The sequence below is a fragment of the Chamaea fasciata genome, unplaced genomic scaffold (assembly GCF_029207755.1).
Source record: "Chamaea fasciata isolate MVZ Bird 193981 ecotype frontalis unplaced genomic scaffold, bChaFas1.0.hap1 SCAF_9, whole genome shotgun sequence".
NCBI lineage: Eukaryota > Metazoa > Chordata > Aves > Passeriformes > Sylviidae > Chamaea > Chamaea fasciata.
Genome location: NW_027094094.1, coordinates 27,095,991 through 27,116,944, shown reverse-complemented (window position 1 = coordinate 27,116,944; position 20,954 = coordinate 27,095,991). Strand labels below are relative to the sequence as shown.

The following is a 20,954-nucleotide window of genomic DNA, read 5'->3' as shown; positions in this document are numbered from 1 at the left end:
GCCATCCTGTAAGGGGAGGCTTGATGCAGAAGAATGGCAGTTACCTAAGTCCTCTATCTTTTGAACTCAAATTCACTTTTTTGTTTTTCCATCCCTTTTAAACAAGAAAAGTACCCCATTCATGAAAAGAAACTTCACTGGAAAAGCCACGTGGGCTTGCCTGGTTACAGCCCCAGCTAACCATGTATACCTTGGCTTCTGGCCAGTGATGTCCAGAAAGGAAACGAGAGAAATCAGTGCCATACACATCAGGCCACACCACCTCCTCCTATGCAAATCTAGCATTTCAAAACAGATTGAAAGGGACATAGTTTATGAGAAAGGCTGTGACTCCCAAATCTTCTGTAGAAGCATCACAATTATCCTGTTAATCTGAAAATGCTGATGTCACCCCTAAGCATTCCCACACAATGCTTTCATTACGTAACTACCAAAAAAATAAAGAGGAAATACTCTTAGCAGATTTTTTAAAAACATTAGCTTACATAAAGCTGCATTTGCCTCTTACAGCACCACACACTAATAACACACTTTCTTCCATATTTCAAACTCCAGTACTGTTCCCTCACAGCACAGAAAAGGTTACATTATGCTGCTGCTTGTTCAGAGTGGCAATGAGACGACACATCACATTCAACTCGTGTTACAGTTCATGAATTATTGCATATTGTACCCATAGCTGGTTGTACCAATTCAGGAAAAATCCATGGGAAAAAATCCACCCTGAAATTAAAGCATCATTCATATTAATCAAGAAACAGAGCAACATTCATGGCAATTTCCTCCTTTTTCACTTAAGAAAGTCATTAACACCCCCCATGATGTGAAAAGTCTCACCGTAAGAACTGTGCCATTTTCTCTGTGCTCTATCACATTTATGTTATTCTGACTACAGCTCTCCAGAGTTGTTACTGAGAGATTGACTTGTGTAGAGAACTCCAAAATGCACGAAGAGACACAATACATCATCTCCAGAAAATTTCCAGCCTTGGCTGGTTTGACTGACCCCGGCCTCAGGTCCAGGCACTGAATTTTGTTGTCCCAACACACAGGTGAAAAGCAAAGCACTACGTTCAGGATGCTCCTTTATCATTTTTTCATCCTTTTTTTTTTTTTTTTCATTTTTTCTTTTAGCAATTTACCTGACACTGCCTTCTTTCTGCAATCACTCAGAGGAGTGTTTTATTGCATGTTAAAAGACAAGATATGTATTGAAAGTAGCAATTTTATTTGAGTCAAAATTATTTACAAAAACCCAAAGACATACTTCATGAAACTGGTACAAACTATTTTTCCTGCCGTTGGCTTTTGCTCCAAAGATCACAGCTGAGAAATACTGTATAAAATAAAAATAGGATTGGATTCAGAAAAGTACTCTACTGTTCTAATTTCCAATTGAGAGTATTTACACAAATATTTACAATGGAAAAAATGTTACTTTAAAACTTTAATTTGCAAGTTGACCTCAAGTACCCTTTAATGCAGAGTTATTTGAGGGTCTAACACACAAAAATGCACTGCAGTTCACAGGGTGATTTCTCCCCCCACCCTCAAAAAAAAAAAATCTGCATTTGTCAGTGCTTGACAATTAGTTACATAAAAAAAAAAAACCTGTTAAACACTGAGGTAAATCAATTCCCAATTACCAGTGTAACAAAGAAAGGTAGTTGTCCCTGCTTTCCCCCATCATATTTGCATCTTATTTTTTCTTGCCATCTCTCCACAGAAAACTACATAATCAATTTGAAATCTCATCATATATGTGAAGAATCTCTAAAATCCAAAAACTAGACGGGCCAAATAATTTCCTCCTGATGCAGATCATCTACATACACCTTTTCCCTCAATACTGTTTTGGTTTTTTTTAAAGAAGGGGAACACAACCTCAAAAACTTTTCTGAGTTACACTGATACACTAAGTTTTAGAAGGTGATGAGAGAAAATGCAAAAAAAAAAAATGACCAACATAAGATTTTTGCCGTTAATCAGTTACTTCCTTACAGAATTCCCAACAATCTGCATTATCAAAAATAGGAAGACATAGAAGGCAGCCACTGTATGTAAAAAATTTACAGCTGGCACTGATACAAAAGCACAAGTTCTTAACTTTATACACGGAGATAACACAAGATCTAAAAGCAGGTTAGATTTCCTGTTATTTCCCCCTCATTATACATAGAACTAATATTTTTATGGCTTCAAGTTTTACAAATTCAATGGAGTAACATGATGTAACTACCTATACAGGTATTTAAAAATGTCAACGAAGCAGATCGCAGAACAGTCTGCAAATATTCAAGACCACCTTAATAAAAATAATTAATAATCAATTCTGTTGGTCTGAATAGTGAGTGCAAGAAAAAAATCGTTACAAAAGTCATGTATTTTCTGGGATTCTTTGTTCCACTTAAGTCCTCAAACACAATGCTTTGCTGTGAACTAGACCTCAGACTGAACAAAATCTTAGCTATATCAGCAATTTAAGGCTTTGTGTTGTATGCATTTCAACTCTGTCATACTACAGAAGGATGAAATAGAAAGATTATGTCAGCTGGAAACATTAATCCCCATTGGTGTTTTAGCTTCTTTAAAATTCTTCCCCCTAAAGCATCCAAATTCATTGTATTCAACATTATAAAACACACCTTGAGTTCTTCCTTGAAACAAATTAAAACAACATTTCAAAGTTTTTGCTTATCAGAAGTGTAAACTACCCTGGGATTGAGTGGTTTTTAAATATTTTTTTTTCTCTCTTTATTTCATTTGCATTTTAAACAGGGCACAACTTTTTACAGTCACTATTCCTTTTGTGGATCACATACCCTCAATGGCTTGTGTGTTTATGGGTCTGCATGCTCTTGGAACTACAAAGCGTGATGGTCTAGCAGGTTACAGTACATGGGCCACGGGAGTTTTAGAACTGAGAAATAGTTCAATGACCTAATTTCAATCAAAAGAGTATAAAAAATAAACTATCCAATCCTCGCCTCTTTGGATTCCAACAAATTTTAAATATAGACAGTAGTTAAAATCACAAAAGTATTTAAAAATTTATATTTTATGATTTTGGAATAGTCTAGTAATAAAAAAGCAGGAGCAAATTAAACTCAAATAGGAGCGGTGCTGCTGTCCAGAACTTCTTTATTAGAACATTTGTTTGATACCTCAGTAGCTAAGCTGCCTTTGCACCTGGCTGGCATGAAACAGTGGCTCAACAGTAAACAGCAGTTGCACTATCAGCAGCAAGTTTTTCCCCTTGAAACTTGTCACGAACAAAGCAAGAAAAAAAAGATAGGGAGGCTAAACCCTGCCAAAAATATTTAAATACTGCACTGCATCATAAACAGCAAGGTTTCTTTATTTACTTTGCTCAGAACCTCTTTCCCCTCATTTTTGATAGTTGCAGATTGATGTAGTAACTGTCTTTTAGAAAATGCTGAATGCATGGTTAAGAGACCAGGTAGCCTTAAAAATCCGAACACGAATGACACAGATGAATGCTCTCGGTACATCCTTCAAGGACTTCTTTCATGACTTCTTCTTTTGTCTAAGGGTAGCTCCAGCTTTAGAGTGCCTGCAGCGGAAGTTAAGTATCTAGCAGTGTTCCAAGTATTCAATCACCCTAGAGATAGATTTCTGGCCTGTTGTTCCAACAGCACACTGGAAATGCAATAGAAAACACAAGTAACAAACAAGCATTTGTAGCACCTCCTTCAAATATCTGAGAGCTAGTCTATTTTCAGAATTTTAGTATTTACAATTACGCATCAGGAAAAGCAACTAAGTTCAGGCAGCCAATTCAGAAATATCTTCCTGGCCAATCACAATATAACGAGAGACAAAACTATGACAGACAAATGGCTTTCAGTATTAGAAAGCAGTGCTTTTATGAAGACACAAACGGAAAAATGTTAATGCTTCTAAAAATGCATGAAATATTAACAGAAAACAAAATTACAGAAATATCTACGTACATCAATTTGAAATGTGTATTACTTACAGTAAGGTTCATAAAACTGAGAAATTTTTTGAGCATTTCAGTCATTATCGAGAAGTCCCCTTCAGGTAAGTACTCCCTTACAGTAGTCACATTGATCTAAGAAATAAAAACAGTCTTGTCTTACTTAGGAAACGTTTTTCTGACACAGAACTACAATGCATGTGCGATGCACTAAGACAAGTATATTCACAGCATAAAGATGGCTTTTGCTGCCATCTTTATAATGTAAGTCTCTTCTAAGCAATACTCAATATCTTTACTGTGTTTATGTTTCTAGAAAACTATTCCTGAAACTATTTTTTATTGTTGGTTTGTTAAAGTTATTTCCTAAAAATAGGAAAAACAAATAAAACCAAAACCACGCACCAAAAAAACCTATCAGACATCCCCAGGACCTGCAAGATTCTCAAGAACTAAAACCCCCACCAGATCACTCCCCAGACAGGGAGAGGCTCTCCCTTTACAACTGTGAAGAGCTGAGAATTACTGATCTCATTGTCAATCTCACTCTGAACACTAAAACTGTTCTGGACACTGATCAGTCCAAAGGCACAGAGCAGCACCTTAAAGGCCATTTCCACACCGTGGTAAATTCAGACAAGCCTGAAGGCAGGTCTGAACTCGTTCTCATGTGAACATATTTTTGATAGGAGACTTCATTGAGTTCTCAGTCATTGCAGTTCCCTATTTTTAACTTTGGCTTTCTGTTACATATTTCCAATCTGAAGCAATTATTTTGAACTAACAGGGACACATACAAGTTTATCTGATTTCAATGGAAGAAAAAGCTAAAGCAAATTGATAAAGAATGAACAAGTCTGATAGTAACTTGTTTTCTAAAACTACTGAGGAGGAACAGGCTTAGCCCATTTTCCTCTGCCTTTCCGAAGTTAATACTTTTGCTGGCTACAAAGAGAGGTAAAAGAGGTCAAATATTCAATTCCAACTGTTTTTGATAAACAAAGCCATGTTCAGAAAACTTGTTTTCGCTGGAATAGCTCTGGCAACTCTTCCCAAAGCTGTATACATCAGTGTAGCTTCACCAACGTAATGCTCACACTGAAGCCCAATTTAATAAACCCTTTTCAATACAGCAAATTATCACTTCATTAAACATTACATTGGACTTAAGATCAATTTATTCCTTACTGGACTCTCCTGGCAGAGACAGCCTAGAAGCAATGCTGTGTATGAGGCCACAATGCAGTCTTCCATGTGCTTCCCAGCATGCTGAAGAGCTGTAAAAGAGACAACAGTCTATTGTATTCTCTAAGCAGCTGGTAGATTTTACTGCTGCAAATACAATCCTTCATTATCACTTTCCAGAATGCTTTTTCCTCAAACAAAACGAGCTTTTGGACTGAGATTTCAGAGATCAGGAAACACCACTCTTACTGACTCAGCAGCACATTCTTGACAAGAAAAATGGTCTTCATTCACTTTCAACTCATTCTGCTGTACAGTATTTTGTCATTTGCCATTTCAATGTGCAAACTGTATGCTGAACACCCCAAACTACCAATGCAAATGTTTCATATGATACTATATGCCTCCAAGACTTCCCCCAAAGCAGTTTATTGTGTTAAGGGTTAACAGGCACAGCATTTTTTGCTGATGACTCAGCATTTTGGGGAAAACTACAAACAACTGCAGACACCAGTTGATGGAGCTACAAAAAGGAAGGAGGATATAACGCAAGGTTGGAGAAAGTAATATATCACACCCATTAACATAAGATGAAAACACTATTAAAAGTCATACACTGCATCTACTAGTAAAAGATTAAACAAGAAGGAATCATGTTTCAGACCCATTTTTCAGAGACAAGCTATGTAACAGGTCAGAGATACCCAAATTCCTGGAACAAACTACCAAAAATGCAGCACAGCAAGGCACTACACAGGTACTTCAGATACCACTGATGAAGGAAGAAGACAGACACAAAGCAGATGGGTACAGAAAAGACAAACAAGGAGAGGAGGGGGGAAAACCCCAACCCTTAAAGGAGCTTGAAACGAGAACTGTGGAAAACAAAATTAAGGCAGGTAACTTTCAAGGACTCTTCCAGAAGAATGAAGTAAGAGCCTAAAAGCCATCCTTTTCAGAGTATTTTGTACATGGAGTGTCCCCAAAAGGTATGGAGTTTTTTTGCCTTTTTTTTTTTTTTTAAGGAACAGATAAAAGGTAAAAGTAGCATAACTACTTCCACTTCTCATGCTTCAGATCTAAATGGCTCCTACTTATGCAGCAGTTTCACCAGGGATACACTGAGGAACTCTCAGCCCTAGAGACTGGATGTAGATAGGAAGCAGAGGACAAGGTGGGATTTTATGCAATCACTGCTCTTAGCCAGACAACGTACCTTTATTAAGATCAAGTTCTTCATCATCTTCCTCCTTCTTATCCTTCTCCTCAGTACTGTCTGACTTCTCTGTGGAGACCCACTGGATCTCCCCACTTGTCTCCTGCCATTCCCCACTCTTATCATGCTGAGCAGTGGGAGCCTCTTTAATCAGCTCGTCCGTCTGGCTCTCGGCCAGCTGCGCCGCTCGCTCGCACTCCAGGAACAGCTAATGGGGGATTCCAGGAGAATTTCTGTTAGAAAAAACCCTAAACACATTGACTCCATACTTCTGCCTTTATTTCCTGCTCACAATTTACCCCTTAATACAATTAGCCTTCAATACTTTTCTTAACAATAGGCTTTTCTGCTTCAAAGGAAAACATAATCTGGCCCAACACCAGCGCTGTGCACCACAGCAAGACCTCCCTGCCTGGTGCTGAACCACTTGCCAGGCTCCTCTTGGGCATCAGAAAAGTTTAATCACTTTCCTTGGGACACGGCTTGGAGACTAAAAGCTGCCATAATTTCCCGTCCATTTTTGTTCTCTACCAATTTTCCTTTTCTTTTCATGCTAACTATTCCCTCTTGGCTTTCTTAGAGCAAAAATATGAAGGAGTCATTTTAAATGACTTAGCAAAGAATGTGAATGAACTAAGAATTTCATATTAGGCACTTATTTCTCATGAATTATTTCCCAAACTATAAAATCACCAGTTTTAAATATTGCTTTGCCAAGCTACATACATTAAGGTATTTAGGATTATTATTTTTACTGACTTTTTGTCTGCTACTGGACAGTTATTTCACAAAGTTAAATACAACTGCTAAAAGCATTCATAAAATTAACTCCACTGAAACAAGACATCTGTAATTTCCTTTCAATTTTTTCATTTTAGTTTGCATGGTGAAACTCATTTACCAAAATTATTGATGGGCTTCTTTTTAACAATTTCTTTTTTACAATTTCTTAATTTAATTGGTGGATTTCTTTTTCTTTTTATTTTACAGTCAATTCAAGAATGCTGTTTCACATCCATAATCATTACACCAGTATTTTATTGTTTTTTATAAAGGATGATCCTATTTTTTAATTTAAAGTGCCAAAGCCCCCAAAACATTGTACTTTGTAAAAAAATTATGGAAGCAAAGTATGTAAGAGAAAAGTAGCTTACAGCTGGTTTAAAACAAGAGTCAAAGTAAATAATCTAACAACAAAAAAAACAGAAATAAACTTTATGGGAACACAAGAGTTTCCTGGATGTGTGTAAATCAGTGTCTTTTATCAGGGAAGCTGTCTGTGCCATGGACAGCACTGCAGAAGTCAGGGCTGTGAGCAGCAATCCTCCCCGTACCTTGCTTCACTCCTCAAAATGCTAACCACAAAAACTGACACATTTTCATTGCTGAGTTCTCCCTTCCCCCTGACAGTCGGATAATGAGAAATGGAAGTTCTGCAGGACAAACACTTCTCACCTGCACTAAAGCCTGAACAGCATCAATCTGTCCAGTCATCTTTAGGTTCTCATCTCCTTCGCCCGTACACATGGAGTCAAAAGAACATGATGTTTCCATGTTGACAAGGCAGTGCCTGTTCCGGGCACTGTACTCCACGAGATTGATCAACAGACCCAATCCCTGCAAGATTGGAGAGTCAAAAAATATTACACACATTGGAAAAAAGATGATTTAGCAAAAAACACCTATTTAGATAAACCCCTTTGGCCTTATCTTTCTGAGAATACACAACTTACCAAACAGTCTGACAGACAGGGGGATCAGGATTTAAAGAAATACAAGATAGAACAGAGATCCTTGTACAGGAGAATTTTTATGCATGAAACTCTGTTTTCCCAATTCTGAACATAAAATTTTTGGAGCTGAGGATTCCTTTATAGAGATCAGGGATTCAGGTGTCCAGCCCTCAGCTTATGCTCATAAGGGATCCTTCACATACACAATTTCACTGCTGCTATTAGGACACTCTGACCCATTTTATATAAGCTGAGGTAAATCTGACAAAGCTTTTAACTCAAACAATAATATCAACCATATTTCCAAAACTGAAAAAATGTTTGAAAATTATTAATTCACACACTTATTTAGCTAAATCTCTTTGTTTAACAAGCAGTGCACTTTTCCCCCCAAACACAGGGCAAAACCCTCAAACCCACCAAATCCTTACAGAAACGTTAAGTACCTCACTTCAGGTATATATCTGGTCACTGAAAACTGTAGAAGAAACTATTCCTTAACGAGCAGCTCAACGCACAAGAAGGAGACAAATAATTTTCTGTTGATGTAAGAAGCACAAGAACTTACCAGCACCCGAATATCAAATCTCTGTTCTTGAGGTAGGAACTTGGGAACCTGAAGCACACAATTCATGGCTGTGCCTATCAGACCATCTTGTTCACCTGTTTTTGTACTACCCCATTCTGCAAACAAAGAGTTCAGAGGCTCAAGACTGAAAACACTCACATTTATAACGGTAAGCAGCCTAATAAAAACCTTTTGGCTCTAATGACAAACCAGCCCCTCTCAGCCCAACCCTCATCTGAACACTTCATACTTGCAAATCTTCACCCAGCTTGCAAAGACATTACCGAGGGCTGTAAGCAAACATCTACCACGCGTAACTGCTTTACAGCACTGGACTTGAAAAAACATAATCAGTAGAAAAAAATATTTACACTAATGGTTCATTTGACACTTCACCAAAGAATATGCAAAAAATTTGTTGTCTTACCATTATCATTTGTCAGGTTGAGCAAGACCCCAATGATGGCCCTCATACAGTCTTCCACGGCTTTACCCACGTGGTTAGTTACATTCTGGTGAGGCAGAGACTTATTGTCTGGTAAACAGATACTGTCCTCAGCACGATTATATCGCTGGATTAACTCCTCACAATGCTGCAGTGCTCTGCAGGGAGAAGGTGCGGAACAAAATTATCCTCCCAACATAAAGAGCATCCCACCTTTATACTTGTTTCACAAGTAAAAAATCCTGAAGCACAAAGCTTTAGGCTGAATTTTTCTGATACTCAGTTTGTAGGGACAGAGAATGAACTTATCACCTGAAAAAACTTTTATAAGCTCAACTGAAAATTGTGAAAACAAAAACCTGGGAATATTAGGGCTTTATCAGCTTGATATTTCAGGAGAAAGTTAATTTTCTTTTCCAGCTTCATCACATGGTCTTACAAAAGATATCTCCTCTTCCTACAAACCCAGCCTCTCATATCCTCTGATCATCAAGGCACAACATGATTCTGACAGCGTCACCAGAATGTTCTCTTGCTCTCTTCTCAGAACTATTTCCATACAGTAAGGAATGATACATGACTTCCCAGCAGTAAAATCTTAATCTTGTAACACCAGTGGACCACAGATTCTACTGCGTAACATTAGTTTCATGTTAAACCACCACACCGATTTCAGTTACAAACAAAACCAGAAAAGTCAAAAATATATTCTGGTTTAAATAACGTATTGAACTGTGGTTTGCTTCGTTTTAATTTAAAGAAATACTCCAAATATCTAACCTATAATCATGAAATCATGTTTCCAATGAGGTCTGCAAAGTCAAACTTTCAGCTTCATTTGTTCTCTTATGAAGAGCAATACAGGAGGCAGACAGGCTCTGCCAGCCAACTGAGACCTCACCCAGATTGATAAATGGGTTAGAGGTGTTTGTACAAGAATCTCTGCCAGGGAGAAATGCCAGGAACAAAATTTCACTATTTTAATTCTTAGTTACACTGTCAATTCTGCTCCGCTCCTTTCCAGTAAACACTTAAGCACGATGAAAACACAATAAATAAATGTCGCTTCACCCTCTTCGGTGTTCCTCCCGAGTACAGCAGGAGCTGAATCCACAGTGAGCAGCTTCTACAGACCCGGCAGTAGCAGCCCTACACACTGGCAGTACTCAGGTAGCTGTCCGTACCCCCATCTACATTAACTTTACTCAATGAAAAGCAACAGTGGAAATTTCGGGGTTATTCACCCCTAGAATCTTCCAGTAGAAACCACTTATTTTTTTACTCTATCATAGGAGGTATTTTGCAAAACTGAGGGTTTTGGGGGGTTTTTCTCCAACTTACTTAGCTGAGGAGACTATGAGCTGTGAGTCTTTGTATGCTATCAGATAGCTCTGATTTTCTGGATTATGCACAGTTACCTAAAGAGAGAAGGAGAAAGTAGTATTAAAAATAAGAGAGGCTTTTTTCCCTGAAAGAGAAGCATTCCCTTTTATTACTACTATAGTTTATTCAGTTCCACATTTCTTGGCTACTATCCAGTGTAAACTTTCACTTCTCATTTTTCAGCATTTCCTTGGAGTTTTCATCTCTAAATAATTGTGGCACTGAAGATAAAACCATCTTCCCTGATAAAGTACAGAAACCATGCAGCAGAATGTATCACCACAGCAGAACCCTGAATCCACATTCTGGGACTACAGCGTCCCAAGTGTGTATACAGAACACAATTATATATGTGGTATTTTAAGACTTGACATCAAATCCACTTATGAGAGCTTATTACGAATCCAACCATAACACACAGGGTTTTCCTTGATTCCCCTGACTGAAATTTGGAATCAATTTTCAGCAACAATAGAAGTTCTTCTCTTGGACTTGCTTGATATGGTGTGTTTTGAATTTTGTCATCTCTCCCAAGTTTCTAAGAATCTTACTACATCACAAACACCCCCAAGTCCAAATTTGAATATTCTAACACTAGACAAGGCTCTTCTACTCTTGCTTGGCAATTCTATCTATTGAAAACAGAAGCACAAAATTACTCTGATTTTTTTTTCTCACAGCTGAGAAGAAAGGTGAAGAGAATTTTTAAGACACCCTTCAACAATGGTTCACGTTTCTCAATTCTCAGCTTGCATTTACACTATCTTTAAGTTTGTCCTTCTATTTGAGTGAAGAAAACAAGTGACCACTGTAGCTATTTGCCCTCTAATTTGGGTTTAAGGTGTTGAGTGAGATTCATTGACCTGCACTCTGATCCCAAACGTGTTCTATGTAAGGAAACATGTTGCGAGAGCGTAACAAGGCTCTTCTGCTTTCTTAGGGTATCACAAACACAGAGTAACACCAGTAACAAACAGCAAATTCAGTGAAACAAGGCATTGCAGAGAAACACACACACACCCCACTCCTGTCACGTCAACTCTACAAAAGTACCACATAGTTTGATTTTCTTCCAAGTTCTGAAAGAAATATTTACAATCTGCCTTGACACACTCAACTGATGACAGGACTCGTTTGCCTTTCAGGGCCATTTTCTCTTTCAGCACTTCCCCAGCTGATGGTTCAAAGTAGCAATTCTTAATAATGATCTATGGCTTCTAAGAAAATCACACTTCTATAATGATCAGTTATTACTGATCACACACACATTGGAGGGTCACACTCATGCTTCAAAAACAACATCCATAAACAGCAGCTTTTTGTAGGAACTTAAGAAAATGCATCATGTTATACTTAGGGTTTTTTTACCAAAAATAATCTTGGAATGTGGTACACACAGAACAGCAAATTAAATTTTCAAACATTACAGAAACACTGATAAGCATCAGAAAGTTAGTACAGTCTATAAAAAAATAAAAATCCACCTTCTAGAGCTATAATGTGACAATATACTGAAAGAATGTAAACCAGAACTGCTTAAGAAGCAGCTTTCAGAAATGCAAAGGATCTGCTCATACTCACACTTTCTAAGACCCGTAAACATCTCTCTGCACCCCATAACGAAGCAACCAACTTCTCTTCATTTTCATCACTGCTTAGGTGATCCACACATTCTTTAACTAAACACAAAAAGAAGTTGTTTTCCTCCATAAGTAAGATGACTTCAAAAGCCAGGTGTACAAACTAACCAGCTACTTAAGAGTTGTAATCAACCTCGTTTTACACTTTGCCCACCTCTAATGGCAGGAAACAATTATGAAGACATCATGAGTACTCCAATATTTTTCATTTCTCCCAGTAAAAGAAGAAAACAAGCCTTACAATTTTGTCTTTACAAGTTTGAGATTGTTGTTACAAACTACCTAACCCATATATTTTATTTTCTCCTGCCAGTAACACTGTCCAGCACACGACTGTGTTCCTTAACTCTAAGGGAGTCTTTTACAAGAGGAAAGAGATAGGACTTGCACACACTGCCCAGATTTTAAAAGTCTAAAACCGTAACTTGAAACTGTGTTCATATTGGATATTTTAATCTCTCCAATCCTCCTTTTGTTCTCCCACTGCTTACTTAAGACCAAGCTTCATTCATGTGAAGAATTCATTTAGAAATGTCCCTTTTCCTACCTAGGAGATTCTGATCAAAAACACACTAACTGAGACATGTTTTTTAAAAAATAATGACATCAACCCTGCCTCTCCCCCCATTTCTTCTTGAAAGGTTTACTTCCTTTGGTATATTTAGTTTAAAAATACCTGGTCTGAAAATAACTCTAGAAGACTATAAAGGAGATTCTACTGTAGAATAAGTGTGCTGTAACAGCATTCTGTCCAAGCTTAAGCCATTTTTATTCTCATACACTGTAATGCAACACTACACATTCTGTTTAACACGAAAACTACTTTTCAATCCCACCTGCAATTAAAAATTAAAATCACTAATATTTCTCAGTTACTTGATATTGAATTGTCTATTTTATTTTTAACACTGCTAAGAAAAATACCCAATATTTCTATTTTTACCCACAGGAAATGAACATTACAAAGAGCAAACATTTTATTACAATTCACTATGTTTTCCTGCTGTCAAAGCAGTATCCCGACTGTACCTTTATCTACAATATGATCCAGACCACCCAGAAGTCGCAGTTCTTCTTTAAACCAGTCCCCAGCTCGCTTTGAGGTGAGAGACAGTAATGTCTCCATTGCCAAATGCCCGGTCTGCAAGAGTGAGGTTCTGGAATTAGTGAAAGCACCATATGCAGCTGTCGCCAATACACCAAGTCATTCAAATATATGTCACGTGAAAACCAGAAAAACACAAGTAGAGCTTCTGAGAAGAGCCACCACCAGAGGGAGCAAGAACAGACTGGAAATACGCATATCTTAAAAAAAAAAAGACAGTACTGATAAAAAAGGTACTTTGCATTTTCAAATTTTCTTTATTAATAGCTTAGAAAACCCAAGCTGACTCCTGCCATCTGTTTCTCTTGTTATCAAAATAATCAAGTGGAGGAAGTAAATGGACAAATCAGCCAGGCAGTAAAAAAATCAAGAAAATCCCCAGTGAACACAGCTTCCCTATCTCTCAGATATATCAGGTTTGCTGCTTATAGATCACATTTGCTTCCAATGTAGGTATCTTGTGTTTTTAATTTTAAACCTACAGAATAAAGCAATTAAACTGAACAACTGCAGGAAATCTCACTCTATTTACTGGTACACTCTTCCGGAAAAAAAGGAGAAACACAGATAAATTCAGCAACAGTAAAGGTAAGTTCTCTCCCTGCAAATGGAACAGTACTCACCAGGCTTGAGCAAACACTCCACTGTCTCAGTAGGAGCCCTCCCCTCACCCCCCAGCATCTCCAGCTGCTTTCCTTGTTTTCAAAATGCTTGATTTCCAAGGAGGAAAAGAAAAGTTGAAGATTAAAAGAGAGTTATCACCCAAAGTTGTTTCTGGGTTGTAGGAGCAAGCCCCGCAGCACACTGTCACTGTGAGCACAAAAGTAACAGCATTTCTCCAGAGCAAATGGAAGCACCCTTGGGTCAGCAAAGCGTTGTGTGGATCAAGAGAACACAAACAGCAGCAAATCTACAACAGGTCAGTGCATTTCCTAAATACCTTCACCACAAAAGCTCAAAGGCCACACAATATTTATAACAGTGATTAATTTTCTGTCAGAGGGCAGTAAGACTTCGAATAACACTAGAAGAATATAATCTGATATTTGTACACACTTACTAAGGACACTAATTTTCTCGTTTTATTTTAATAAAAGCAATGAAACCTCATAACCCTTTTGTTTTTGAGTAAAGTAATCCATTACATTCAGGTTTTTTGTCAATTACTACAAAATTTTAACACCAAAGGCCCAAAACATGGTTGCCTTAACATTTCAGCCTTATGCTGAGAGTGAATGGCAGAATAAGCTCTTTCACCATCTGAAAACAGAAGTCACTCCTGAAGGCTCCTGTTATGATGCAACAGTGAGGAGGAAGCTGCAGAAGCAGGAGCTCCAGGGGGCTGCACTCACGACAGGTGAGGGCCACGTGCTGAGGTGAAGGCCAAGTCCTTCAGCTTTATCTTCTAATGCAGCACAAGGAGCCTGGAACAAATCCAACCTGCACACACCACCTCGGTTTCTGGGTTTATGTTTTTAACATAAACAGCCCTCAAGAATACAGAACCTTTGAATATTCCAGAACTAGTCCAGCCTCACCTCTAGACAGACACACAAACAACGTTGTCTGTGAAAGAGGGAGGCAAACTGATCACTTTTGCCTGATCCGTGTAAGATTCAAAAAGGGAAGGTGTGACTGGTGAGGCACAAACTGGAGGTATAAAAACATCTGCTGCAATCCTTCTGTTTCGCAGACTATGTCTGAGTCTGAAAAAGCACAGAGCTTTTCTTTACCTCCCGAAGATGTGTATCTTTGTTTGCATTTTCTGCCTGTCATTGAGTACAAAACAGAGATTACTTATTGTATCTCATGACAGGGATCTACATGAAAGCAGCTTCATCTTCAACATATGAAGTTCATTATTGTCTCAACTTACCATTGCTACTATTTTAAACTGGAAGAGAACCTAATCATCTCATTTGGCTTGCAAATATTCTCTAAATACTATACAGACTCTGCTTCTCGATGGTGCAGCTGGGAGGAAACCAGTTTCCATCTGTGAGGTACTACAATATTCAATGCATTTACAGCAACAGCTCGAAATAAATTTAAGAAATAGAGCTGCCTCAGGGAAAAACCCTCAAATAAAGCAGCTGAAACTGATGGCCTAGGATATTAATGCTCTTTACTCATGAACAACTTCCTCACAAGACAGAGACCCTTTTGATATATCCTCTCCTTTTAAAACCCATGTCTAAGAAAACACAAGAACAGAAGTACAGTTCATAAAAAAGCAACAGGCTAGATCAGATTATGAATATGAGAAAAGCTCAAGCAGGAGACAGTGGTCTTTGTGGCTGGATGCTTTAGCAATGAGGAACCTGCACCAGCTGTTCCAGGCTTAATAAAGGGAGCTGTCTTACATTTTATAGTGCAAGAGATATCCTGGCACCGACAAACTCTGCTGCGTGAGCTGCCTTCAGTGCCAAAACAGCACTGAAAGAACACTCTGATTATACCAAATCCTAGCTGATCACTACCCAGAGAACAAACTTCATTCTGTGGTGCTATTTTCAGACTGTAAACTGAAAGTGCAGAATATAATCTCATCTTCGTTCTTTCTTTGCAGATTTCCAAGGCCAGCAAGTTAATTCAAGCTCCCTACTGGCACCCTTCATATGTTTGTATGAAACAAGCCTAAAATTGAAATTTGTAATCCAGTGTCACCACAATCTGACTACCAAAGTTAACAATGATGTCATGGGTATTTTCTCCCTCACCCAAAATTCAGCTCTTGCTAAAGCTACAGAAAAGTGACTCTTCATACCAATTCAGCTCAGTGTTCCATAGCCAGAATTTGGAGGGAAAACACCCCAACAACACTCTTCCTAAACTGACACAGAAATCCCAAAAGCTACAGAAGAAAGTGCCAGCTCAACAAGGCACATCATCTTTTAGTCTAACTGAATATGGAACACAATCCTGACTGCAGATTACTGCCAGGAGTTGGAAAATTACTTGCACAAAGCTCTGAAAAGCTCACTTCATAAGCAGTAAATCAGAAGCTTCTCCCGTTGGGGATAAGCATGACAGAAAAAATGGCAAAAACCCTAGTAAGAATCTTGAAATGAATGTATGACAGGATGTCAAAAAATTAAGATCATACTAACATCCACTATACTGAAATACAGCAAAAGCAAAGACACATGACTTATTTTTGTCATTTATGGCCACTCATCTAATCAATCTGTCAATCAATTCTTTAAATACACTCCTCTAAAAAGCCTTGCAACTTACCGTTTTTATTTTCTAAGCTAGCTTGATCATCAAACCATGGCCAAATTTATTTTTAAACAGAACCAGTTCACTCTGTTGCAGACGAAGGTATTTTCATAAAGAGCAAGTATGTTTGAGAAAGGAAGGGAAAAAAAGCACCCACATGCACGGTAAGCAACAGAACTGCCACCACACTTGAGTGGGGAAAAATCAGTTTCTGCAGGAGAGGTTTTGTTTCTTAAATGTGAAAACCTGCACCACAGTATTAATTTAGCACACAATACTCTTATTCCCATGCAGAAACCCCTGTTTGTGAAAGTACTTATAAAACTTAGGCAAGGAAATGCAGTCAAATAACCCAAGCGTGGGCTTCAAACACACGGAGTTATTTAGTGTTACTTGTTTCCAACTGTTCCCTGTAACTGGCTACCCACAGCAGGGGAAACAGAGCCTCAGACAGCTGAAGAACATCCTAACTTGATCCTACTAACAACCCTTGACAAAGGAAATTTCAAATTTGAAGAAAACACTTGCAGTGCACTCAGGTATACATTGAAGGTAGACGACACACCAGGAGTCCTTTGCTGGTGATATGAAATGAAAGATGAAGCTTGCAAGTTTCATTTTATTAAGAATTCCACAATGGCCAAGGCTTCCAATAAAAGCATTGTACCCACCGTGATGTTTTCGAGATCAAGATGTTTGTTGTGAACAGTTTCACACAGTCTCCGAATTTTTTCCTTAATTTTATTCATGTCTTTTTCATTCAGCAGCTTGGCAGAGGAAGCGTCTTGCTCCAATTCCAGAAGCCGTATCATCAGATCTAGGCTAGCTCTGTCTAAATCCATGTTCAAGCGATCTCTACTCAGGATGTACATTAGAGCTGCTGTACAAAGGGACAAATTCTTGGGTTGGGAGAGAAAGAAAAAAAAAAAACCAGTTAGCTTTTACTAATCATTTCAGGCAGACCTTTTACTATTTTTAGTAAACAAGCTGAAGATTCATAAAAGAAAATGCCTGACAGGCCCCAGTCTTAGCACTTGCATGTGCACTGTTGAATGGAGATTCCTTCTAGCAAGTTACTAATGCATTCTCCTGACAAATAAAACTGAGACATAAAGCACTCAGTGCATTTACAAAGCCCTAGCAGAAAAGAAGGGACTTTTTAGGGACTCAGTGCTGCAGACAGAGTAAGAAACAGTTATTCCAGTAAGACAGCATTAGACAAGAGACAGATGGCAGGGGAACAAAGTAAAACAGCTCAGGGTACATGGTGGCAAGGCAGGTGAACATTCTGGTTCAAGGGGATGAACTGGTGACAGCACCAGAAAATCCAGAGATCATGGGGACAGGGTCTGCAGGGATGGAGTGCCCGGGGACATAAATTCTGATTCTGCCAAACGGGTCTGTCAGTCAATAGTTTATCCAAACTTTTCCAGCACAAGCACCTTTTCTTTCCAGGGGCATTCTGCTTTTCGGAAGTCGGCAGAGTATAAACCAGCTTCCCCCTGTTCCCCTGTCCATCCCCATCAGTCCTTGGTAAGTGAATGTTATTAACCTGACCACCTGTATCTTACACAGAATTGGTGTAGAGGCACAGCTGACTGGCTAAAGAACACTTCATTCTTCTTGAAGAAGGAATTAAAGTCTACCTTCACGAGGCTCCAGAAAAGCCAAGGCAGAAGATGACTGTCAGGAAGGGACAGATGGCAGTGAAGCAAAACCATCCATCCCTGATGTCTAAGTACCGCACTTGCACTGAGCTCCAAGTTACAGGAAAGAGGAGGAATGTTCACTGGGAACAGAGGTGTGCTGGGCACAAAACTGTCAGAAACCTCAGGCACTAACTGGAGGAGTTGAGAGCAAGGCGGGTGAGGGGTATTTGTGTGTCCTACTGAGTTCAACCCTCAGGAGTGCATCCACTGCAATTGTTTCTGCATAAGGTAAATTAAACATGGAAACAAACTAATTCTGGAATATAAATATTGTACAGCTCAACAGGAAAGAGCAGAATTGTGTCATAGCAGATTAACCTCTTGTTCAGAGTTCAGTCAACCACCAAAGCAATCATTACCTGCTCTCTTTATTTTAGAAGTAAATAATAATCATACCTGGTCATACTAGGCAGTATCAGCATTTCCGAAACAGGATTAGGCAGCTGACAGTCTATCAAAAGCTATATCAAAACTCCTTCCTGTCTGAGTTACGGAGATCCTCAGGTAAATACTGACTTTAATCTGGCCAACTACCAAAGATGCATTTGAATTACTGAAGGAAGGAAGCATGGGTTTCCAAATGTACATCTTTCACAAATACATGAAGACAGGGTTGTTAAAAAAACCCACAACAAACTCTTAGCTGCCAGCATTGCTACCCCAGCCTCTTAAAACTACTCCAGCCTTGCCAGATGTAAGGCAGACAGTATCTATGTGACCTGCCTGCAGAGAGTATACACTGTTTACTCTTGATCTTCATTAACTTTCTCCAATAAGCCTTGCATTTTCATCAATTACAAAAATTGTTTACTCTTCATTTACTTGCAGCTGGCTTAAACTGTACATGTCAGGTTCCTTGAAGAACTTGGTTCTTCCAGAATGGCAGTGAAGGACACAGGAGTACACACATTCCAGAGGAACCAAAGGTAAGCTAATCATTGTTCAGCCAATGTGGGACTTCAACATCTATGAAGAACTGTATTTTAATGACCAGAATTATCTAGGTGTTTCCTGATTAAAAAAAAAAAAAACAAAAAAACAATGCTCAAGGTCTCAAGGGAGTTTCTATCAACCAGAAATGCAGCAGTTAACAGAGGGAAAGCGCTGAATTTATAATCTGGCTGCCATTATTTAGGCATTTCCAAAAGTCAGCCTGTTCTTAGGTCATTACTCAGAAATGCCTTACAGATAACTCCAAAGACCGGTAAGGGCAATCACACTCACCCTGTACCAGACCTCTGTACCAAGCCCTTGCCTGTTCCAGGTGCCCTTCTTTTCAACCCAACCAGCTTTTCATTATGAAGGGAGTGATGGTTCATTTTCCCTCAGCATCAGCTCTGCCAACACTTCCCTTCAGACCGGCCACTCAGGTTTCCAGATACTTAAATGTGCTCAGAACACCAAGACATGATGCAGGTGGTTTCAGGCTGCAGGAGGGCTGCTGGAAAAGCAAAAACGATGGACTGGCCCTGTGTAACAAGAGCCAGTTCCTGTCACAGCTGATGTGCACCAGGAAAACAGTGATGATACAGAAGTAAGGACCTCAAATGTGAATGGTGCTTACAGCATGGAAGAAACCTGCTTTAGCTTTATATCAGTGATAGGGGTATTGTAAAGCTGGTTTCCCCTAGTCCCTGTAGGCTTCCTCCTGAATAAAACAATTCTACATTTTGCTCTGATCTTCTCTAAGTGTTTAATTAACCGCAGTGCTTGAAAGCTATCTCATGTCCTACCATACACACAATTCTGAGCTTGCAATGACGGGAAAATTGTTGGTACAAATCATTTTCATCAGTACTGTAAGAGAACAAAATACCTAACCAAGGAACCAAATCAATCCTTCCAAATGCCACCCTTACACACTGCAGTAGAAGAGTGATTTTTTTGGGGTGAGCTTCCCCCATCCCATTCTATTCCTCAAGATGTGTAAAACACATTCTGCCTTCAAATAAAGGCAGAGAAGAAAAAAAGTAAAATAAATAGAATTTGCTCTAGACATAAATCTCATGGTGTATCTAACTATGGATTTGCACTCCATCCTTCTACAGAATTCAAGAAAACATCCTAGTTTGAACATGCACTCCAGAAACGGCAGACCATTTACACCCACTCTGATCCTTATCTTCTCTTGCCTGTTCTATTTATACTCCAGCTTGTGGGAACAGATGGTTATTTTCTAGGGTTCAGCACTACATATAATGCACTTTTGTATTTTTTAAGTTATTCTCATGCTGAAGACATTATAAAACCACATTTCTGTGCTTAACTACTGACAGATATAATGGAAATAGAGTTTTTGTCTAAAAAATTAGTAATACTTCAAAATCTTTATAGTGCACCACCGAAGAGACAAAGTCAATTAAAAAGTTATGCTTCAACACAAGCCTACAAGAAAAATTTGGTGGAACAAGTAATTTTCATGTGGTTATTTTTGGGCATAGCTCTGTAAGTTGGCTGGTTATTTTGTTTTCCCTGCTGGTTAAAGAAATGCCAACTGTCAGTAATCCTTATGGAAATGTTAAGAGTCTCCTACACACTCACTCTATTCCATTGCATCAGAACAATGAATGCAGTATAAGCTCATATTTGTTTCCATTAACGATGTCACTGTGGCAGTTTTCCCATCTTCAAAATACTTTAAGAAAATATTAACCAAATAGTTGTGAGTTTTTAGTTCAGTCCTTACTTATCTTACAGGGATTTGAGCCCTGAATGCAAAGCTGAGTGTGATTTACTATTCTCCAGTTACTTTGAACTGAGATTTAGTGGAGAAATTTCTACTCATTT

The 20,954-nt window shown here is 38.6% G+C and overlaps 1 protein-coding gene across 5 annotated transcripts in view; it reads right to left on the bottom strand.

Annotated features, from left to right (window-relative positions):
* Positions 1-1,207: 1,207 nt before the first annotated feature.
* Positions 1,208-20,954, bottom strand: part of WAPL (WAPL cohesin release factor) — a 65,907-nt gene continuing 46,160 nt past the window's right edge. For all 5 annotated transcript variants that reach the window (XM_066191619.1, XM_066191616.1, XM_066191621.1 and 2 more), the window contains 11 exons: positions 17,130-17,357; positions 13,161-13,272; positions 12,073-12,170; positions 10,450-10,526; positions 9,091-9,266; positions 8,664-8,779; positions 7,818-7,979; positions 6,363-6,570; positions 5,150-5,238; positions 4,001-4,096; positions 1,208-3,660 (listed from right to left, as the gene is read on the bottom strand). In XM_066191619.1, the coding sequence (XP_066047716.1) occupies positions 3,595-3,660; positions 4,001-4,096; positions 5,150-5,238; positions 6,363-6,570; positions 7,818-7,979; positions 8,664-8,779; positions 9,091-9,266; positions 10,450-10,526; positions 12,073-12,170; positions 13,161-13,272; positions 17,130-17,357 (1,428 nt within the window). In that variant the 3' untranslated portion in view covers positions 1,208-3,594. The remainder of the gene's footprint in view (positions 3,661-4,000; positions 4,097-5,149; positions 5,239-6,362; positions 6,571-7,817; positions 7,980-8,663; positions 8,780-9,090; positions 9,267-10,449; positions 10,527-12,072; positions 12,171-13,160; positions 13,273-17,129; positions 17,358-20,954) is intronic.